Source organism: Schistocerca nitens, chromosome 1 (assembly GCF_023898315.1).
Source record: "Schistocerca nitens isolate TAMUIC-IGC-003100 chromosome 1, iqSchNite1.1, whole genome shotgun sequence".
NCBI lineage: Eukaryota > Metazoa > Arthropoda > Insecta > Orthoptera > Acrididae > Schistocerca > Schistocerca nitens.
In genome coordinates, this window is record NC_064614.1 from 487,230,048 (window position 1) to 487,254,498 (window position 24,451).

Sequence of the window (24,451 nt, forward strand, 5' to 3'; positions counted from 1 at the left end):
TTATCTGAGAAACATTTTTATAACCCTCTTTGAGAGGGTCAATGTAACTTAAAATTTCTGTATGCCATTTGCTCAACATTTATATAAATTGTACTTACATTATGCCATTTTCTTCTCTCATTTCCAGAGTTGAAAAGTTACAGTGTGCTCCTGCACCATTCCAGTTCCCTGGCATTGGTTTCGGATCCAATGTAACTACAATGCCATATTCCTCAGATATCCGGTGTAGGATATAGCGAGCCACCCAAAGATCGTCCGCGCATTTCATACCCTCACCAGGGCCGACTTGAAATTCCCACTGGAAGAAATATTTTATTAATGTAGTTGTCATTAAACATTTGTGACAAAATTTAATCAAATGAATGGTTCCAGTTTCAAACAAACATTTTGATATGAGAAGTTTACTCTAGTGGTCTGAACAAGTAATGGGTGTTGGGTGATAATTTCAAATAACTTCCAAATTTAGACCATATGATTTGTTACTTTATCTGCCCATGCATACAGTAGATGTATCCATGAGTAAAAGGAAAAGTTAAGGACATAAGTGACTGCAAGTAAACCAAAGTGTGTTAAAGGACTTAATTCCTACAAGGAGTTTTGGCTGACCAATCTTCATGACCTATTTTTACAGAAACAGCTGCAACACTGACAAAGATAATTTAATCAAAAATATAGTATTCTAGATGCATACTTCAGTTTACTTATTTAGGACACAAACCACCTTTTGTTTTATTTGTTTTGCTTGTTTTGCTATTCGTAGGGCTTTTATAAATAGTTGAAGCTAGTATGGAGAACGAAAATGAATTGTCAGTTTCATCACCGGGATGGAGAGCTGTAGCTTTTGGTGCAAAAACAGCTTTTAGCATTCATTTTGGAATAGCTGCGTAAGTGTTTTTGGGCACTGACCTGTGCAGGCATGACCTCTGCATTGGTTCCTGCAATATCAATGCCTGCATACAGGCAAGCACGGTAATGTGCCTCCACAAGCTCACGTGCGTACACCTTGTTGGCACCGACACCACAGTAGTAGGGCCCTTGGGGTCCAGGAAAGCCATTCTTCGGCCAGCCGAAGGGATGAAGGTCTGTGTCCAGTAGTGTGTACTCCTGCTCGATACCAAACCACGGTTTGTGTGCTGCTGCTCGCTCCATTGCCTCTAAGCACTTGTATCGCTTATTGGATTCTGCAAAATAAGTAGATCACTAGTTAGACACTATCATTATGTGCAAGCATCAAAGAGGAACAATGTACAATCAGCACCAAACCAGATTTATATTGCATCAAGTCAGTATTGAAGCCATAAGAGCATTTAAACCCTTTAAGGACAAGGCCTGCCATACTAAGTACTAATGTAAACATGCCCTCACTCAATTTTTTTTTTTGTTTAACCTAAGCAATTCAGTAGTATCAGTGTATAGTTATAAAATGTAATCTGCTCAATCAAAGTTTCAGTTTCTTCTTTCTTTTATTTCTTCATTTTCTGATCCAACTTTAGACTTGCTCGATGCTGAAATCAGAAAAATAAAATTATAGCTGTAACAAATAATACAACAGCAGAATGGCAGATACACAAATTAAAAGTGAATACCGATGATGATGCAGGAAAAAAGGAAAACCAGCCATCACATAATGTATTTATTGTTAAACTTAGCTGTACCTAGTTTTTTTTATTAGGTAAATTAATTCCGTATTTTAAGTAGTAATATGCAATAATTTATTTTTGTGTTTAACAGTCAAAAGAAATACCTAGTTCTAAAATACAATGGAGACATGGTTTGCAGTTTGTAATGTACAACAAAACCGAAGATATTCTCTTATTAGAATTTTTCGAAAGATTTTGCACCTCAGAATAAAGATACCACCACCACCACCACCACCACCACCACCACCACCACCACCACCACCACCACCACCACCCTGGGTTCGGTGTGGGCGGGTGGACTGCTGTGAACCACCTGCTACAGCAGGACGAAGCCTCTCCATCGTTTCTAACTAAGTCCCCGGTTTAATACACAATACTACCTACCTACCTACCTACCTACCTACCTACCTACCTACCTACCTACCTACCTACCTACCTACCTCATAAGGTTGAATCGAACCCCCCTTCATTCCTAATACCAAACGAAAAGCATTTGCAGCTGTGGTGTAGTGGGTACTTCTTGTGGCAGGTCAGATTCTGACAGCTCAAGGCAGAGTCTCGCCCCATATGTACACTTAGTAGCTATCTCATAACTAAGGGCGTCGAAGGCACAAATTGTGGCACTGCAGTTGCGTGCACTCTGTCCTGCGTCTCTAGCAGACACGAAGGCATGCTGGCCGACCAGGAGCGTGCAGAATTGGTGACTTCTGTCGCCAGGACGAGGGGCCGACGAGAGCACGGCTGAGGGTGCGGTGCGGCAGCCAGCCGTAACGAGGCGACTGCTAACGATCTCCGCGGCTGCAGCCTCCGTCCGTCGAGACGGGCAGGCCTCTGTTGTAGCTGCGACTGCAACTCTCTCCTAATTACAGGGGCCTCCGAATCGTCCCACCCTTCACCAGGCGACGGTCGGGCTCGTCTTGTTGGTCGCTAAACGTCGCAGTAACACCACCCTAATTTTGTTTCTCTCCACTAACATCGCAGAACTAAGCCAAATGACGCAGGGCTAAAACCGTCCGAGCATCTGGCCCGCTGTGGCAAATTACAAACGCGCGCGCGAGATCCTGGAAAAAGGCTTCGTGGACAAGGGCAACGATAAGCTGTTTACTGGAAGACGAGGAGTAGTAACAGAACCACGGTATACAAGGTGGTGACAAAAGTAATGAGATATCTCCCGGCGTAGTGTAACTCTGCGTCGCACTGACTCAACAAGTCGCTGGAAGTCCCCTGCAGAAATACTGAGCCTTGCTGCCTTTATAGCTGTCCATAATTGCCAATTTGTTGCAGGAACAGGATTGTGTGCACTAATTGACCTCTCGATTATGTCCAATAAGTGTACGACGGGATTTATGTCGGGCTATCCGGATGGCCAAACCATTCGATCGAACTGTCCAGAACGTTCTTCAAACCAATCGCGAACAATTGTGGCCTGGTGACATGGCACATTGTCATCCATAACATTGGTAACATTAAGTCCCTGAATGGCTGCAAATAGTTTCCAGGTAGCCGAACATAAACGTTTCCTGTCTTTGATCGGTTCAGTTGGACGGAGAGGATCCAGCCCATTCCACTATTACAGCTCCACACCAGCTTGCATAGTGCCTTGTTAACAACTTTGGTCCGTAGCTTCGTGGTGTCTGTGCCATATTCTAACCCCATGATCAGCTCTTACCAACCAAAATCGGAACTTGTATGATTAGGTCATAGTTTTCCAGTCGTCTGGGGTCCAACCAATACAGCCACGAGAAGAGGAGAAGTGCTGCTTTGTCGCGTTGTTAGCAAAGGCAACCGCGTCGGTCGTCTGCTGCCACAGCCCAACAACGCCAGATTTCGCCGCACTTCCCTAATGTATACGTTCGTCCTACGTCCCACATTGATTTCTGGGGTTATTTCGCGCAGTATTGCTTGTCTGTTACCACTGATGATTCTACGCAAACGCCGCTGGTCTCGGTCGTTAATTAAGGTCATCGGCCACTGCGTTGTGTGTGTGGTGAGAGGTAACGCCTGAAATTTGGTATTCTCAGCACACACACTGTTGATCTCGGAATATCGAATTCGGTTTCCAAAATTGGATGTCACGTATGTGTAGCTCAAACTACTATTCCGCGTTGAAAGTCTGTTAATTCCTGTCTTGCGGCCATAATCACGTTCGAAACCTTTTCTCATGACTCACCTGAGTGCAACTTACAACTACTACAATGAAATACCTTGCGTACGCAATACTGCCGCTTATGTATCCGCAAATCGCTATACCATGACTTTCGTCACCTCATTGTAGTACTGACAGAGAAATCGGCGGAATATGGTTCCTGCGTTAATCGATGGATATAAATTACGGAAGAGGTACTCGACGCAGAGGCAAATGATGGTATAACGTCTTAGAGAATCAAAGTACGCACAGTAAGTACACGATTGACGCTATGGATAAACGTGCTGTTAGGAAACAAGTTCTGTAATATCTATATGCTTTGAGGAAACTTGGTTAGGTTAGGTTAGGTTAGGTTAGGCTTTCATTGCATAGCATTAAAGGTTAGCAAGGAAACTCCCGAAAACTGATCCATTTCTTCGCAATTTACCATACACACGTTATCAAGAACATCCATTGTGAATTTTGTTTTGGGGATTAAACTTTATAATTTCTGGGTCCTTAATTCTGATTCTATATTCGGACTTTTATCACAGATGTTCCCATAACATCACTTTCCCCTCTAGCATCATTTGACAGTGCTGTCGCTTTGCGCTCCGTTGCCTTCTGATGTGAACTTACAACAATAAGCTAAAGTTGTGAAGAGAGAATATTAAATCCTATTTTTATGAAAAATGAAGTATTTGAATTTACGTGGCCAGTGACATATAAACGAGATCTTGATTTGTCCATATTACACTGCGTATAAATGCTATCGATGAGACGGCGTGAGAATAGTATTGTCGAAAAAGGGCCAATTTATTTTTGTTAAATGTTTTAGCGCTTCACTGGAGCGTACTATACAGGGTGCTTGTTTTCCCTGAACTGCGAAGTATCTCGAAAAACACGCGCGGCGAATGAAAAAATGTTCCAGATGAAAAGTCAGTGCTTTCAAAGGGGACATATGTGCTAGCTACTAATTCCCTCACCCTCACCCGCACCCACCATGGGGACGAACTTTATTTTCAGATGGGAACTCTTTACTGTAGATTCGGATTCTACGCCAAAAAATACTTAGGAATTACCTGAAAACTTTTTTTCCATTCGTGGAAGGTTGCGCGCTGTAATCGGCGCAAGAGTTACGGCGGTTGAACGGAAGAACACACCGAATTCAGTCAAACTGTTGGTGTGATTGGAAGGATTCGCCGAAAAAACGTTATTTGCCAGACTTTTAAATTAAAAACAAATTTTACTGCACAATCGCACTTGCAAAACTAAATTAAACTTAATGATATCAAATATTTACATATTTATCGATAATATGAAGCAGCATCAAATGAGTGTTCTTATTTGTAAACTCCGCAAAATTGAACTTTATCGACTGCAGCACCATCTGCCACGAACGGAAAAAAGCTTTTGGTAAAGCCAAGGTATTTTTTGGCGTTTAGTGCGAATGTGCAATAAATATGCATTGCCATCTACGGCTGTCTTGTCATGTGTTGACGCAGCGAGAGAGGCATCGTCAGGAGTGCCCCAAGGAAGTGTGGTTGGGAAGCTGTTGTTCTGTTTACGTAAGTGGCGGGCAAGGTGGCAGCAAACAGCGGTTGTTTATTGATGATGGTGTGGTGGTGTACGGTAAGGTGCCGAAGTTGAGTGGCTGTAGGAAGACAAGACGGCTCTGATAAAATTTTCAGTTGATGTGATGAATGGCAGCTAGCTCTAAAAGTAGAAAAATTTAAGTTAATGTGGGTGAGTAGAAAGAAGGAACCTGTAATGTTAGGATATTACTAGCGTCCTGGTTGTCACAGTCAAGTCGTTTAAATATCTGGGCGCAACGTTGCAAAGCGATATGAAACGAGCTTGTGAGAACGGTGGTAAGCGAAGGCGAATGGGCGATTTCGGTTTATTGGGAGAATTTTAGGAAAGAGCGGTTGACCTGTAAAGGAGACCACATATAGGACGCTAATACTGCATATTCGTGAGTACTGCTGTTGTGTTTGGGATCCGTATCAGATCGGATTGAAGGAAGACATCGAAGCAATTCAGAGGGGGGCTGCTAGAAATCTTATCGGTAGGTTCGAAAAACAGGTGTTACGGAGATGCTTCGGGAACTCAAATGGGAATCTCTGGAGGGAAGGCGACGTTCTTTCCGAGAACCGTTATTGAGAAGATTAGAGAACTGGCATCAAGCTGACTGCCGAACGATTCAACTGTTCCCAACACATTGCGCGTAAGGACCACGAAGATACGATACGAGAAGTTAGGGCTCATATGGAGGGATATAGGCAGTCGTTTTTCCCTCACTGTAATTGTGAGCGGAACAGGAAAGGAAATTACTAGTAGTGATACAGAGTACCCTCTGCCACGCATCGTACGGTGGCTTGCGGAGTATATGTAGACGGTGCCTAGCTGGGACTTCAGTTTGCATTGTAGGGCACTACTGGCTGTAAGCTGAGCAACCTAAATGGAGTCCTCGCGGGAAATGGCACCTTTCCATCATGAAGTTCTTTATTGTTGATGGCGATAAGACAAGGGGAAGTCAGTGAACCTTGGAGCTTAGCTTAACCATCCGGCTGACAGATTACCACCTGCAATGTTACATACCGTAACTTCCTCAAACACTGCAAGTATGTTAGAAATTTAACTCGCGACATTCGCGCGAGATCTGGTAATTAGGAATCTTTTCACCACAACATCTCTCTCAAACTGGACGACTAAATATAGGTCGTGAAAATTTCCTTCGCTAGCTGTATAATTTCAGGACAAGTGCAACCAGACCTTGGCTACAAGAGTGCGTGCCTTCTTAGGTAATATCGGGAGAACACATGATCAATGTATCTCGTGACCGTAGTAGATACAATCTGTATTGTGTGTAGCTTACTAGCATCTGAAACCAAAGTGGCGTTCGAGGATGTGAAAGCCAGTTCCAAACCTGGTGATTTAAGAAATTTTTAGTACCAAAAGTTGGTTGCCAGCGGACAGGAAAAATGAAGATGTTCCTTATGATCAAATCAACCACCCATTTCCTGAGATAAATCCCAAACATATCCGCAGTGTTGTGAAAGACTAATTTGTGGAGACTTAATATCCTGAAAATTTCTTAGTAGTTCCTTTGCAAGCTAGCACACTACAGTATACGAGATCACTTGTTTGGTCCGTTCCAGAGTACGATTTTTAGTCGTTAAACAAGTTTGCTGAATGCTAATAATAAATATCTTTGATATAGATACTGAGTGTTTCATCTGATTAACCTTTTGCTGCCTTCCATTGTGATCAAAGCTAGGAGCAAGACTCAATAATATCACACCAACTTCGGTGAGCTGTGTGTCAATGTTAGCACCTTTAAATTCAATAACATCCCAGTTAGCCTCACGAAGCTGAGGGCACTACATAACAGATTTCTACCTTACAAAAATGGCACTGGGAATGGAATCCGGAAGATCCATCTTAAAAGACGAAAGCGACCACAGGAAACTTTCATCCGTTAATTGCTAAAAAATATGGCCTATTCGGAAGGGAATCAATATGTATATATACGTTGCATTGTCAACAGTTTGCCAAGTACAGTTATTTGAAATTTACGGTGGTCGGCATGTTTACCACCTTAAGGATCAGTCAGTCGCGCGGTGACGGGTGTATCGTCGGGAGCGGCTTTTCGGTTAATCGTGCAGTTAGCGCGTGGTGCGCTTCCAACTCGTTAGTGAAGTTACTGAAGATATCACTTCACGAGATCACTGTGGTGCAAATTCTGCAGGATCTGTTACTAGAGTTCTCTGAAGAAATCATTTTGGTCTTAAGGGCAGGTATGCACTGAAACAATATGGAACTGCTAGACAGTCCTCACAGCCAGAGTCACATATTCCCTACCTTGGGAATTGGACTGAACACTGCAGTGTTGTTCCACGGCCATCAAGGTTACTCGATCGTTAAGGACGAAGTTGCAGACGGAAAGCGTAAATAAGGGATGCTCCGTACGTCAAAGAATGTGAATACTAGTTCTGATTAGGAGCACACTTTGCTACAGGAGTTGCAGAGCTGGCGCTGACTGTTCACAAAAGGTTATAAGCTCTTGCAGAACCTGTATCATCATTATGACCGACTGGAGAAATGTAGTTTCCAAAGAATCAACAAGGGTTTAGGAAACATGTGACAGACACAACCTGCATCTGCTGTTTGTAAGATATCGAGTCTGAACGGAAGATGGAATCTTTCCAGATTTGCCAAAGTGTTTGCCAAAATACCATGATGACAATCAAAAATACCGTGGCTCACCCTGTATTTCACAAGTGTGTGATTGGCTTTTAAGGCTTTTTAACTGGTAGGACGTTATACTGAACGGAGAATGTTGAACAGAAACTGAAGTATGATCCGGTGTGTCCCATGGAAGCATAATAGAACCCTTCAGATTTCCTAGTATACGAGTGTGTCAATGACCTGTCAAACAGAGTCCGAGCACTTTCAGATTGTACGCTGACAGTGCCGTTATCAACAGCAAAGCATTGTTGTCGCAAGAAGCTAATGCAACCGACCCTCAAATACTGCTTCGGTGATTGGGGTCCATACCACGTAAGCATGACAGCAGACATCAGATGTGCTGCAGTGATCTAACAGGCATACAACTGTGTAACAGAGATCCTCGTGGCGTTTAAATGGCAGTCTTGGGAAGAAAGACAACGTTTTGGAGAAACCATGTTGGGTATATTTAGAGAGCCGGTATTCTCATCATCATGAGAATAAGATGAGAGAGAGATGGGGGGGGGGGGGATACCGAAAACAGTCATTTCACTTGCTCTGTGTACTAAATGTGCCAGAGTACCCTCCGCTATACACCTTACGGTGGCTAGAGGAGTTTACACGTAGCTGCACTATTTTTTCTTCTTGTGTAATCAGTTCACTGCCTGTCAAAATTTCCTCTCCTATGCCAATCTCGCCATCTCAAAGTGGCACCTGCACTTTACGTCCTCAGTTGTATGTATGTATGTATGTATGAGTACTATGGAAGTCATTCCCTGGCGTCTCAGCACATGTCCTGCCATCCTATCCTCTCCCTAATTAGTGTTCTCCACAGATTTCTTTTCTTGCGGATTATGTGGCGAACCACGACATTTCGTCTCAGTCCATTTAATTTTGAGTCTCATCATGTAACGCTACATCTCAAACGTTTCCATTCTGTTCTTTTCCGTCGGACTTACGTGTAAAGGCAAATTAACAACAAAACACAACCGAGTAAGGAAGATGTTTTACTACTACTCGCGCAGTTTCCTATCAGTTTCAAACGGCTGTTATGTCGGGGGAATAGTACATACACTTGTGTGTGAGATATTTTCCTTCGCAATGATTCATACTGTCATCTCTTTACGTTCCCCGTGAATCATCGTACAGAGTGCAGAAGATGAAGATGATGCTGTTTGATTCGTGGGGCGCTCAACTGCGCGGTCATCAGCGCCCGTACAAATTCCCAATCTTTATACAGTTCAGACTCGCCACTTTCACGAATAATGATGATGAAATGATGCGGACAACACAACACCCAGTCCCCGAGCGGAGAAAATCCCCTACCCGGCCGGGAATCGTACCCGGGACCCCGTGATCCAGAAGCAGCACGAGCTTCGGACAGCGCAGAAGAGATACTTTTTAATCTCCCGCGGCAGTTGCCTAGAGACGGAGGTGGGCAACTAACCTGTGGGTTCCTTGTTCGGCTTGTAGGTGTCGCAGAGCACAAGCACGTTTTCTGCACCGGGCCGGAACGGATCCTTGTACACAGCTACTGGGTGCAGGTACAGGTCGGAGTTGTGCCCCTCGGACTGGTACGTTGAGCTGCCATCGTAGTTCCAGATGGGGTAGTCTGCAACACAACGATAACGCTGCTGTCAGTATGAGCAGTCACAAGTTCACACGTTTTTTTGGTTCTTTAGGAGCTGTCGTCTTTTAGCCAGATTTTCTTGAGTCCAGCCATAAAGAAGTGTGTCCATAGTAAGGCGAACTAAATGGCTCTGAGCACTATGGGACTTAACTTCTGAGGTCGTCAGTCCCCTAGAACTTAGAACTACTTAAACCTAACGAACCTAAGGACATCGCACACATCCATGCCTTAGGCAGGAGCGGTCGCGCGGTTCCAGACTAGCGCCTAGAACCGGTCGGCCACTCCGGCCGGCGCGAACTAAATGGAACAATGATTTTATGCGCTTCGTTATGGACGAGCAAGTGTTCCTTAAAACTATATTACCTTATACTTACAAAAAACTACTGTATTTGCAATGTTGTTTTCTCAGGCATAGAGGTAAGACGAGATTATTTCGCGGATATTGCTGACAATGTTAGTCGTGATCTTACTGGAATTATTTTAGGAAGGACAATACTTTCGGCCTGGATTGTTATTAAATAACGATTGTGGAAGCAAGTACAGAAGATAGTGGGATGGGAGTGGTCTTATTACTTCCTAGTTGGGAATCGGGAAACCCAACCATTTACTGTGGGAGACAAGGCGTAACGATGTATCCAACCCACGGTGCAACTTTATTTCTTTCCAAATTCGTAAAGCACTGTCACTAGAAGTTACGTTAAGTGAAAAAAAGCACAATGTGCCAAGAAGCCCTTGGCCTTTTAGTTTGACACTTCTCCGCCAATCCACCCATTAAAGTTAATCGTTTAGTAAAAAAGTTAGAATTTGACGTCTAGACGGCGTCGTTATTACATAGGGACTGGACAACGTTAGGAAATTAAAACGGTAGTGGTCTTATTGAAGTATCCGTTCTGTAATCAGTCTTAAAAGATTTAGGGGGAGCACAGAGAACAGTTACATAACTATTTTTATCCTGCTCCATCCGAGCAAGGGTCAAGTCAGTGTCTCAACGACCGTGCTACCGTGATCGTGAAACTACAGAACTTTACTTTACCACGAAATTTCCTTAGGCTAAACGATATAACAAACAGCACATCGCTGGCTAGGTCTGTACATCGTAAATGTGTATTTTCAACCTTAAAACTGAAACTGTACGCATACTGGGACGATCACAAAAACTCTAGCACTATTAAAGATACTAGTTTAGAATGAATGCTATGTCAGATGTACTTATTTTAAGTAAGATCAGTATGTAAGCAAGGGGGGAGGGAAAAGAACCTGTCAGTGGAAAGTGAAAGTAAGAGTTCGAATACAAACTATAATCTTTTAAATATTGACGTTCAGGGGAATAAATACTGCTTCTCCAAAAAGACTTGCGTGTGGACGGGCTTGTCATGCAACAATTTTTTTTCTGCGTTTTAGATCTCTATAGAAGTGAAAACATTTTAGGTACCGCATGAAACATAAACGGATTTTCCGTGCACAAGCTGGATTATACCAGTAACTGCAAAACATAGCTCAAGTAATTTTTGTCCCCCATTTACACGCGTTAGCGAAAATACATTTTTGAAGGAAAGAATTCTCTCTCTCAAACTGGTGCAGAATAGGGAAAAAGTTTTACTGCACAGATGTAGGTTATTTCATTAAACAATTTTAAAGACGAAGCACTATTTCATTAATTCCATTATAGCTTACTCGTGTTTAAAGTCAAAGAGTTTCTCGATTCACCATTTGCACCGCACGTTAAAGCAGCTACAAAGAACAGTCCTGACGAAGTAGCTGAGCGTTTTATTTGTATCACTTTTGCGTTTTTGTGGTAACTGTCGAAAGTGTAAAATTTATGCATGACTTCTGTACTCAAATTTCTTTTAACTTACTGACAAATGTGCCGAAGAAACGTACGAAATACGTTTTTGTCGGCTTCACATTTTTTCATCGCAGACTCAAATAGGGAACGAAACAAACAAAAAACCGAGTGAGCGAAAAGGAAGTGGTATTTGGTGCTATACGAGGGACAGAACAAATGGTTCTGGTCCAGACGATTGATGAAATAACACGGGGGACTGTCTATTATACCTGTTTCGTTGTCTGTGGGTGCAAGTAACAAAAATTACTTCACCATAATTTTCATAGACCCGTAATTTCAGAAAGCATATACGTTGTATCTCCACAATCCTCAGCACCGATTTCACGTAGGCCAGTGGCTACACTGCAGAAGTGTGGTGCAAGTATTCTTTTTTTCTTTTTGCAATTGCGTGCATAATTCGCATCTGCACGCGCTGTTGCTAATGCCAACCAATTTTGTCTCATCTGAAGAACTATTTCTGTGGGTCTGGAAAGCGAACGACCGTTTACTGTCGACTTCAACGACTTCCTTTTGAGATTTCTTCTTATTGCTGATTGCCAGCAGCAAATTCGAACACAAAGGAGAGCAGCTACGGCGCTTTTATTGCAGCCCTGCGCTTATTTCTCCTCTGAAGTTTCTGGAAGCTCTTCAGCTGTTCTCAGCGGAACGGGTCTCCGTAGCCTGACAAACTACTTCTCCGGCTGCTTAGGAGAACAGCCGCGACGAAATGTGGTTTGAAAAATCTTGCCATCTCGCCGGCAACTCTGCCACTTCCTTGAGGAAGCCCCAGCATTTTGCTGATACTGTGCACTCTAAGAACAAGCCGATGAACTCTGCTCACAACATCGCTGTCGTGTAAACTATGCTATATTTATTTAAGATCTTACACTCTTTCTATAGTGATGCAAATATGTTGTCAGCCGTTTGGTATCCTGGCTTGGTAGCGCCTCGAGGTTTTTAGAGGTTTATCGCATTCATCAATCACATAACTAGATCGAGGTACATCAAGTGCAGATTTTGTTTCATGTATCTCAAATGGAGCAAAAACAAACAAACAATTTTTCGGGTCAGCCGAACAAGCCCCCTTTCCTCCAGAACTGTGCAGTGTAGATTTTGCGTGTAAAGTGGGTATAGGACAAACTTTTAAAAACGAATTGTGAACTTTACAATGGCTAGAATCTGTTGGAAAATAGGGAAAAGAAGCGAATTTTTGTTTGCTGGGGATCACCTTTTCTTTACTGAGGATCAAAGTACTCCAAATATTTTTAAATGAAATGTTTTCGCCATTTCATTGTAGTTGTTTATTATGTTAAGTACTGCAATTTCGACGTTGCAGTTTAAACTGGCTCGAATGCCGAAACTGTCGTAGTGGACGTAATAAATATAATTACAGACACACGGCAAAAATGTGATTTAAAAAGTTAATTTCAGTGAACGATAGAAAATTAATATTATGACTCGAGCTCTAAGACTGAAATTCGCTGGTATCAAAAGACATTCCAGGAGATGACGAGCTGTGCAACATTTTACGAAGGAAACAATTTTGCTTCTTCAATTACATTTGATTGCAGTGGCAACCACACACTGGAAAGGATGTCACAGAAATAGGTTTCCTTCGCTCTTGCATTATTTGTATTTAATGTCCCATAGATTATCTAACACGTTCAAAGCTTGTAAGAAAGTTCAGAGTTCGGTTTGGAGCTCAATACAGCCTGAACGTCACATTGTCTTTATCACTGTGCCCCATATTTTCAAGGGGGTTTCGCTTGCCATTATGGTGACACATAGTTCACTAAGGTGGAGAATAACCGATTAGATAAGAGTGACATTGCTCATTAAAAAATATTACATATATCTAAGTGAGTTAATATGGTGGAATTAATGAAAGAAATCTTCGAAAATCGTCAACTATAGGGCTGTGTTACGATGAATCAGTTTAAGTATGCCTATTAAAAACTCAGAACATCAGTTGCATCCTCTTCCGAATTAAATGTCGAAAATTTCAAGGCAACTGTTACAGGAAAGATATCCGTGTTTCAGTGAGCTACCTGCTGCTACTTATCCATGGAAACATTAAGCAGAAGTACTTGCCGTAAGACAGATGCTTTTTTCTCGTGTCTTACTTCTCTTGCCTCATCAAGATCGATTAGACACTTGAGCGTTCAGTTTCTTTACTCTTAGCGCGATATGACTCTGGTCAGTCAAATACATTTTTCGGACTCTTTCTGGAGCAGTCTTTTCACTTTTCCTCTGAAGAGGAGGAAAATATGGGCTTCACAGTGTTATGTCCAGAATACTCTGGACAAACAAATGATCGAAAGTTAACAGCTGCAGTCACTTCGCTCTCCCAGGTCCAGTTCTCTCGGGCAGGTCACGTGGTCTGTTCGTTTGCAATGAAACAGTATTTACATTTCTGCTGACCGAATAGCTAATATTTTCAAGTGGTTTTCCACGTGCTTCCAGGCAAGCTGTATGATTTTCTATCTGCAAAACAGTGTTATGTTCCGGGTGTGCTTGTGAAACACTGAAGGAAGGTTTGGATTTAAACTCTCGTCAGCTCCCGGGTCATTAGCGACGGAGGCAAGCTTGGATTAAGGAAGAACGGTACAAAGCACCGGCTGTGTCTTTTCAAAGGAACCATGCCGGCCTTTAAGTAAATATCATAAATGTAGTTAATTACTTTATTTGCTGCAATTAATCGATTGAATTTGTATTAATATATTCACAATAGCTTCTCTGATAAGTACGAATACTATTTTTTATGCTTCTAAATCGATAGTTTTGAGATACCAAGAGACGAGTGAATGATGATATGAATATTTACCTACGGCATTTGAGGCTCACGTCTTCGGAGCTGGTTTTGTGTTCGGCTAGCGTTTGTAGCCTGTGAATTTGCTCTTTCGATAAAAATATTAAGGTAAATTCACAGTAATATTTCCTAAATAATAAAGCATAAAATTAATAACAGAGTCGTTTGTAGGCATGTTTACAGCTAGTTTTCGTCCGCGCCAAGCAAAGAGACGGTTGTGAATTCAGTTTCTAGTTACATCCCGTTTTACTCATTATCCGCTGTGAAATGTTTCTTCAAACATTGCAGGTAATACCTCGAAAATATCAGTCGTCGATATAAATTGTTTTCGGTGACACTGCACTCTTAGGATGGTTATTGAAAACACGCAACATGACGAAAACTGTTCTGCACACCATTGAATGTAATAGGGATATTATTTAGTAGTTTGTAGTTGGTTTCTATAGTTAGAAGATAATTAGGATATTAATGAATACGTCTAAGAAAGATTTCATGGAGGTGGCATAGTCCCAAGGCAGATGAAATTCTGGCCGCTCGTGTAATGTACTGCTGAGAAGAGCACGCAGAAGCTTCAGAAGTCTGAGGTGAGTGATCTAGATGATGTAGTTATCCTTTCTACAGTTTCAAACACTACTATGGTATCTGATGTTAATCCGAATAACACTGTGTCAAGTGAAGCCGTAGCTGAATCGTCTTGTACAGATGCGGCAGCTAAAGTAGACTGTCGGTGCTCTGAGAAGCTTTTCACGAAACTCCTGAAACTGACTGATACCGTAATCGCTCTACATGTGGATTTGTGTGAATTGTCTAAAGTTGCTTGCTAACACCAGTATTTTGAGAAACGTCTTACTCTTGAAGGCATATGAACAACAACAGAAGTTGTTATTGCTAATTTTCCGCAGATTTGTTTAAAACTTCTTCGGCACTGCTTTTGTGCTTCTGGTTCATTGGTATGAATATTTGCCACCCCGTAACTCATGGTGGACTTAGTAATGCACTATAAATTTAGCAGTTTTATTGATTAGTATTCTTGAAGAGTAGATACTGCCATGTATTACATTGTTCTGTGGGACAAAACATTGTCACTTTAAGGGTCAAGTGATTTATGGAAATCATAGAAAACCTAAATTTAAATGGTCATACGGGAACTGGAACAGCCGATGCTTCCGAAACAGTGTTTTGATTTTATCCATACTGGATGAGTGGTCGTGGTTGTGAATGTCGATGGTAAGAAATATATCGGCTCAACCACTCGTTTATAGTGTAAAACACTAAGATTGACGCGTTTCGGAAGTCAAGCTTCCATCATCAGAATAATAAAAAGTAAAAGAGTCCAGTGTCTTACCACACCGCCACCTCGTCCTGTGTCAAAAGTGGTGAGCCAAATAATGCCTGCTAAGAGACAGATTCTGACAATATCCGTTTACAAGATGAGTCGAAAACATCTGGAGCAAGTCACATACCCTCGGATTAAATATTTAGGGATAATGTTGAGTGGCGACATGAAGCTGGACGAGCACGTTAAATCAGTGAAGACAAACAGAAGACTTGGATTTGTTAGAAAGGCGCTGCAAAAGTGTGGTGGAGCTGCAAAGGGAACCCCGTTCAAGACACTGGTATGACCACTTGTTGCGTACTGTTTCAGCGTTTGGAATCGTTATTAATGAAGTATGACAACGGGCACCGAACGAATTCGCAGACGCACTGCTAGGGTCGTAACAGGGCTGTACAGTCCAAGCAAATGAATATTAGAGATGCTTGGGAGATAAAAATGTAGAGTTTAAAAGGGAGACTTTGTTCTTGTTCGGTAAACCAGGAAAACATATTCGAGGAAGCTCATGCGAGAATTCTGCTGCTACCATCGTCTCTCCCGCTTTAACGTGTAAGCGAGGAGAAGTTTAGAAAAGTTTTGAAATTATCTTTTAAAGTTGTTGCAAGTTGTTAAGTGCTCTCGTTATCAAACACTGGATGAGTATATCCTGGGTAATATCCGCTCCGTTTAAAGCAAAAGCTAGCTTTTGACGCTTCTCAATGTTTATGACGTCCTATCTCGTGAATATTTTGCAAGCTATTACAGTGCTGTATATCGATACCGTCCGGAAAATTTGTTACAAATAGATTTAGGAGTAAAGTATTAATAAATTAAAATATCACGCCTAATGCTGAAGTTTTATTGTGTGAACAGCGAAAATGTAGTAAGTGAAACTTTTTCCGTTTCCTTATTTTGTGGGTGAGGGAATCGGGGGAGGGGTGGGGGTGTACCAGCGAGAGAAAGTTAACCTAAGTTTATACGTATTAATGAGTAGATTATGACAGCATTTTAATTTATAAATTCTAACAAAATTACATGACACATTGAAATTCATACTTCTGTTGCCCCTCAAAGGCGTTAGATAGACCAGCTGCAACTGGACTTTGCACTGCGGAGCGGAAATTACCCAGAATATACTCGTCCAGTGTTAAGTAATGAGAGCACTTAGCGACTTCCAGCAAGTTTTAAACATAATTTCGAATCTTTTCTAAATTTTTTTCTCGCTCACGCATTAACGTTTAATGACAGTCTCACGGTGTCTGCGCAAGACGTACAATGGTGGTAGCAGAATGGTAGCACAATCTCTTTCAAGTATGTGTTTTCTAAATTTACGCAATATGGTTTTGACAAGACAACGTCATTTCTTCCAAGAGTTCTGCTTCAAATTCCCGAATACTTTTGTATTTTCGTGTGGGCTGTATCAACGTGCTACGATCGTAAGACCGGGACTGTTGTGTGCGACTCCGTACGCAACGGGGCGGTAAGGGGAGGTAGGCTACAGAGTGGCTTGGCAACTGTCGTGAGAAATATGGAGAAGTATAGAAATAATTGTCAAACAAGTTAACGTAATAAACTCAAGATTTGGTTAACTTTTATCATTAGAAATAACACAGCAAGAAGTCTAGCTCACACTGTCAAAAAGGGAGGAGTCCCTCCGCACTACAGCACAAACGACGTTGTCGGAGCCGCGGCTAGGCTGCATCTGTATAGCATCACGTTGCGAAGAGGCTCGAAGTGCAAGTGAGCTGTGTGGTTGCCGCCAGCTTTCCTATATTGCGGCGGGAGAGGGTGCTCTTAGTCCAGATCCAGTGTAGGCATAGCTCAGCAGGCATGCACCATTGGGCGTCTGACGGAAACTTCCAGTTCCACTGGCAATTTTGACGCCCGTGGGCTGGTGCTGATACACTATGATCAAAAGTATCCGGACACACCCAAAAACATACGTTTTTCATATCAGGTGCATTGTGCTGCCACCTACTGCTAGGTACTCCATATCAGCGACCTCAGTAGTCATTAGACATCGTGATAGAGCAGAATGGGGCGCCCTCTGGAACTCACAGGCTTCGAACGTGGTCAGGTGATTGGGTGTCACTTGGGTCATACGTCTGCACGCAAGATTTCCACACTGCTAAACATCCCTAGGTCCACTGTTTCCGATGTGAAGGAACTCGCTTAGCACAAAAGAGTACAGGCCGACCTCGTCTGTTGACAGACAGAAACTGCCGATAGCTGAAGAGGGTCGTGATATGTAATAGGCTGACATCTATCCACATCAACACAGGAATTCCTAACTGCATCAAGATCCACTGCAAGTACTACGACAGTTAGGCGGGAGGTGAGAAAACTGATTTCATGGTCGAGCGTCTGCTCATAAGCCACACATCACGCCGGCAGATGCCAAACGATCCCTCTGTTTGTGTAAGGAGCGTAAACAGTGGAAAAACAGTGTGGAGTGACTAATCACGGTACACAATGTGGCGACCCGATGGCAGGGTGTGGGTATGGCGAATGCCCAGTGAACGTCATTTGTCAGCGTGTGTAGTGCCAACAGTAAAATTCGAAGGCGGTGGTGTTATGGTGTGGTCTTGTTTCTCTTGGAGAGGGCTTGCACCCCTTGTTTTGCGTGGCACTTTCCCAGCACAAGCCTACACAGATGTTTTAAGCACCTTCTTGCTTCCCACTGTTTAAGAGCAATTCGGGGATGGCGATTGCATATTTCAATACAATTGAGCAACTGTTCATAATGCACGGCTTGGGGCGGAGTGATTACACGACATTAACATACCTGTAAAGGACTGGCCTCCACGGAGACCTGACCTGAATCCTATAGAAAACCTTTGGGATGTTTTGGAACGCCGACTGCGTGCCAGGCCTCACCAATCTACATCTATACCTCTCCTCAGTGCAGCACTCCGTGAAGAATGGACTTCCACTTCCCAAGAAACCTTCCAGAACCTGGTTGAACGTATGCCTGCGAGAGTGGAAGCTGTCATCAAGGCTAAGGGTGGGCCAACACCATATTGAATTCCAGCATTACCGATGGAGGGCGCCACGAACTTAAGCATTTTCAGCCAGGTGTCCGGATACTTTTGACCACATAGTGTATGTGATAACACAGAGAGTAAATTCTTTCGATGTCTTGTGTCATGCTTACTTCCAAAGGACTCCAACCACTGGAACAGTATTTTGTAACTTTTTGTGCTAGCTTCTTGTATTTTCTTCACAAACGCACTGCATTTTCCCCTGTATCTTTCCAACAAATCCGAAGTCTTCCATTTGGCTTCCCTAACACTGGTTTTGGGTGATCACCCGATTTATTATCGCTTATTAACCCGAGGAAATTATCACATTCGTGAAACAGCTGATATTCAGTTCTCTACCTCACCTTTAAGACAGTCTAACAAAGGCGGAAGTCTGCGGGGGACGTGACACTTGCGCCAACAACGGGAACGCCGGCTTAATGAAGCCTGGGGGTGCAACGCACACTACTCGGAGCCAGCACGCGCCGGGCACGCCAGAGCGTCGTACAATGGCGTGAGCGTGCCGTGTCGTGGCAGGCCGCACGCGAAGTAACTGGCTGTCAGACGGCGCCATCGATTTCCTTTACGACTGCCCCAATCAGCAGGCCGCCCCTCCAGAAAGCCTTGTGGTGACAACAAGGAAATCAGGGGGGCCGCGGCGTGTTCTTCCCACCCCTACTCTCCGGGAGCCTCGCGGGCCGGACTGGAGTGGAGTGCAATCGAGACGCCCGCGGGGTGGTGCCAGTGTCGCCTCACTGGCGGCAAAACCTGCGACTTATCAGCCTCCAGCCTGCGCCGCCTGCTCGTCTGATCGAGCAATTCGGAATCGATAGACACCGGCCAAATTAAATCGGAGATTTTATCCACATCGTTCTCACCCGTGCCAGCAACTCCTGCGATGGAGAGTGGCTTATCGCAATGTTAGTTCGTTGTCAGAGCGACAAGTAGCAAAGTGAATATCTAAGGTGGTGACTTACATGTGGACCGCACAAATTTCGATCCGCACTGGCTTCAACACCGTATTCAACACACTGAACAAAATTTAACGCCGATGTCGGGAGCAATTTATTTAATACTGAGACGGGGACTGCGCTACTCCTCATGACACATTTCGTCCAAATTTATGGTGTTTGTTATGTAAATTGAATATGGAGGCGGGGGGGGGGGGGGGGAGAGAAAGGAAAGGGAAGAGAGGGAACTACTGATGTCAGCTACATCTGGACTATCCGGAATCAGCGGAGACGAGTGAAAATGTGTGCCGGACATGGTTTACATGCCGGGATCTACTGCTTGGTAGGCAGTTGCATTAACCACTGCTCCATCCGGACACACTATTTATCTCGGCACGCCTCCACCTAGAGCCACTTATCCGCTGTCCCCGTCCATGTCGATGGGCAGTGAATCTATTATCTTCAGTGTTAGATGCACAATTACGTTTGTTGACCTGCGGAATCTCAAAGTAGCGAGCATAGAGGACATGGACGGAGATTGCGGATAGGTGGTGCTGTGAGGGATGTGTGTCTAAAGCTCTCCCTATACAGAGGTGTGTGTGTGTGTGTGTGTGTGTGTGTGTGTGTGTGTGTGTGTGTGTGTGTGTGTGTGTGTCGGCCGAGAGGCATGCTGCGATATTGCTTATGACAATTGCGCGGACTGTGTCCGGGTGGTGCAGTGGTTGATGCAACTGCATAATAAGCAGGAGATCCCGGGTTCGAATCCCAGTTCGACACCTGTTTTCACTCGCTGCTACTGATTCCGCATTAAATGCGGATGCGCCTACATCAGTGGTTCCTTCCCTTTCCTGTCCTTTCCCCTCCCCCCTCCACCACCAGTTTACATAATATGTATCACAGCTGCAGATTCCGCGTGGTATTAGTTCTTTCGAAAATGTCCGAAAGGACACCACGTATTCACATAATTTATGGTATTTGCAGAGCTTGGCCAGATAAGAATGTCAGAAGTGGGAGCTTCAGGTGGCCAAACATTTAGAGAAAATAGCAGTCGCCGCGGGTAGGTGAGCCACAAGCCCTTTATGCTAGCGTACTTTCCAGGCAGCGATTGGTGCAGCGGAAAGATTACAGAACGATAATCTAAGGACCGTAGGGTCGAGTCCATATTAGAAATTTTTTCTTTAATTTTTACATTATAAACCGAAATAATGTTCACTGTATTGTGCTGATTAATATTTTCATAAACGGCATGAAAAGACAAAAGAAAACTTTTGGATTCGAAGTAAATTTCCAGGAAGAGATTCCGAGAGGTTGGCCTACACGAGAACTTTGTGTAAAATTAGGTGTATTATTAGGTGTATTATTTTACAGTTAATGATTTGCACGTTCTGGGGTGAAATTCATCGTAAAAACGAGGCATATACAACACGTTGTAAAAGCCACATTTTTACAATTACATGGTTCTATAGAAAAACTTTGTCTACATTCATGAAAGATTCGCATTCATCGCACAGTTTGGCAGCAAACCAAGCTTAATGGGTCATTTCTCCGAATACTGGCGAGTATATTAGGTGATGCAGAATGTGCTGTACTTTGAATGCTGTCTTCTCGGGATACGATTTCTTTTTCTCTCTCGATGAGGTACAAGCAGTTTGGTGAAATTTCTTACCCGATGATTAAAATGTACATCCAAGGTTGCACTGGTGCAGTGCCTTAGGCAGGAATTACTCTAATACTGCACTATGGCAGTCCTTATTTATGACGAAATCTCGTATAATTGTGTTCAAAATGGTTCAAATGGCTCTCAGCACTATGGGACTTGACCTCAGATGTTATCAGTCCCCTAGAACTTAGAACTACTTAAACCTAACTAACCTAAGGACATCACACACATCCATGCCCGAGGCATGATTCGAACCTGCGAGCGTAGCAGTCGCGCGGTTCCCGACTGAAACGCCTAGAACCTCTCGGCCACAATAGCCGGCCTTTAAGTGTGTATTTGTTTGTTTTCCCCACGAGCCAATTAACGCAAGGAATCTGTTCTGTTTCATATAGGGATTCATCACTTCAGTTAAAAAAATGATGTAAGCCTGTTTTATGCTCTTAGATTTCGACGAAGTAATGGCATTCCTTTATTTTGCTGCCTACTCATTCACCGTTCTTTTTAACCCTCTATCCGATAGAGTCAGTACTCTTGTAGGCATATGTAAACTGTTTGAAATAATCTTACATCGAGGGTTATGACGCACTACGTTGCAGAGGAATGGGTTCTTTTTTCCTATTTCGGTTTGTTTTCAGCATGAGTAATGTAAAAAATTGGACATCAAAAATGTTTCGACATGAAGTCCCGACCACATGACCCTTCGATTACCGTCCTGTCATCTCTCCACTGCTCCAACCACTGCCTGGAAATTGCGCTAACGTACTCGTAAATGGCTCGTGCGTTGTCCAACCCATGCAGAAAACGATATTTTTTTCTAGCGCTTGGTCTTCTGGAGCTCCCATCTTAGTCACTTTGATTTCTGGTCTTGCCTTGCGTTTGTCATAGATTTGGACGAAATCGGCGATAAGTAGACGCGGTCCCCTTGTGTTTTATCACCACTGACCAGCTCGTGTAGCTCAACACGCGACGCGCTATCTTGCAAGACGGGGGAGGTTAGCCAGACTGAACAATTCCGCGCGGCGTTAACGACGGATGGTCTGGTGCACAAGCCAGCATCATTGTGGGTTTAGGGGATTTTCCAAGCTAATTTAGGCAAATACTGGGGTAATTCCTAATCTCCGAACAACGATACACAAACAGTTAACACGCAGAACGAAATTTGCACAATTCACGGACAAGTGGCGCCGACGATTTCACTCCCTTATTTTAAACTTAAGATTGTGGTGACGGGAATGCTATCTGGCGTCAAAGATTAAATAATAATTGTTCCAAAACATTGGCACAACTGGTTCCCCCTGCGACGCATAAATGCTAGGAAAGAAACTGAGGAGATATCACCGTTCTAATCTCTCTCTTTACTTGCTTCAACATTCAATGAATGTTTTTAGTTTTAGCCTCAAAAACGGAAATTGTAACACGTTCAAGAAATAAAGGTAATTTTACGTCTCTTCAAAGTCATCAGTCTTGTCAGGCGGGTGACAAAACCAATTACCCAGGGCCTTGTTGAATGAAGTTTACGGGCTTTCTCAGTGAATTAGTTAAGGAAACCACAGAAAACGTGAACCTAGATGCCCATATGGTGATCTGAAACTCTGCACCTCCCAAAACCATGGTTCAAATGGCTCTCAGCACTATGGGACTTACCAGCTGAGGTCATCAGTCCCCTAAAACTCAAAACTACTTAAACCTAACTAACCTAAGGACATCACACACATCCATGCCCGAGGCAGGATTCGAACCTGCGACCGTAGCGTTCGCGCGGTTCCAGACAAGCGCCTAGAACCGCTCGGCCACTCCGGCCGGCCCGAAACCATGGCCAATAACTTAACCAAACACCAACAACAGAGATGTGTCGATTCACTAGGCACGTGGTGTACGAACTGTGTCAGTTGGCAGCAATTCCTTGAGGGGGCATTAAATCCGAGAACGACTTCAGCACAAAAAAGTGTAATACTTAATTAACGCTTACTACAAAGATGTGAGGAACAGCCAATGGCTTGCAGTAATTTCGACTGAAACGGACATTATTCAAAGAGTTGTCATTTAAGATACAGTGATTTTGAGGTGGTCGGATTTTTTTTTTTTTTTTTTTTGAGGACAAACAGTGTCGCACCCATTTACGTGTTAGCCCGAGTGAAAAGAGGGCATAATTTAAAAATTCATCAGCCAGATGCTAGATATAAAAGTAGAGAGCAAGAAGAAGAAATTGTGATTATTCAGCACACCAGAAGGAATGTAGGAAGACAGAAAGGAAAGGTTATGGTTCAGCATTTCGCCGATGTAAATATTCCTAGAAAAGATCCTGGCTCAAAGCAGATCTTGCGTCAGAAGCCGATTCCAGGACTGTTCAGGAATGCATTTATGCCGCTGCAATACGCAGCCGAATGCGACGTCGGGTGCCCTGATTAGCCTTGCAGAATACGCGCACAGGCACTAGGCACAGCTTCTGGAAAGCTGCTTCGGAAAATTTCATGTTAGCATATTCAAAGAGGAGAAACGTAAGTTTCGAAAAGAAGATTTTTGACGAAATGTGCTGTCGAGAGCAAGAGCTGTTCGTATTTATTTAGTAATGTTATCAGGTTCGTTTCAAGTTGCGGCAATGAAAATGGAAGATGCCTTCGCTTTCGATCCTTTTTGTAAGACTTCTTTCATTTCCTGCAAACAATTTAATTTTTAGGCATTACTGCATATTTTCCAGTTCACACTGCCACAGGCCGGAAATGACTAGTAATGTAACTAACTGTGGAATAAAAAATGGCTAACCTACGGTTGTCATTAAAACAGCTTTAGCGTTCCCTTATTATTACACCACTAACAGTCACTCAGGGGGAGATAAGGATACTACTACTGATACACCCACTTGATAAACAGTGAGAGCATAAAAATAAGTTCGTAATAGCATAATAACGTGATAACAGATTTGATAATGCAAATGTGATAATATAACAAATAAAAAAACTTAATAACCCATTTAACAAGGAAAATTAGATTTTAATAATGTAATACCGTATTAATGAAAGGAAGTGACAAATTTTTATTGTACTGGTTCAATATTGTAAAAATATAACAACAAATCAGACAAACTAAGCGAATATTTATGTATAAAATTTTCTCATTTGTTAGCAGATTACTGCATAAATCTTTCGCCGACGGTATTTAATGCATCAAAAAGTCTCCATTTATTCGACGAAACTGTAATCCTGGAATACATAAATTCTTACATCCAACATATTTTCGGCCGTTGTATCTA

The 24,451-nt window shown here is 43.0% G+C and overlaps 1 protein-coding gene across 4 annotated transcripts in view; it reads right to left on the reverse strand.

The window, feature by feature from the left end:
- Positions 1–24,451, reverse strand: part of LOC126252534 (glutamine synthetase 2 cytoplasmic) — a 408,344-nt gene that overhangs the window by 1,486 nt on the left and 382,407 nt on the right. For all 4 annotated transcript variants that reach the window (XM_049953432.1, XM_049953440.1, XM_049953453.1 and 1 more), the window contains exons 3-5: positions 9,443–9,607; positions 907–1,181; positions 99–298 (exon numbers count right to left, since the gene is read on the reverse strand). In XM_049953432.1, coding sequence (XP_049809389.1) covers positions 99–298; positions 907–1,181; positions 9,443–9,607 — 640 coding nt within the window. The remainder of the gene's footprint in view (positions 1–98; positions 299–906; positions 1,182–9,442; positions 9,608–24,451) is intronic.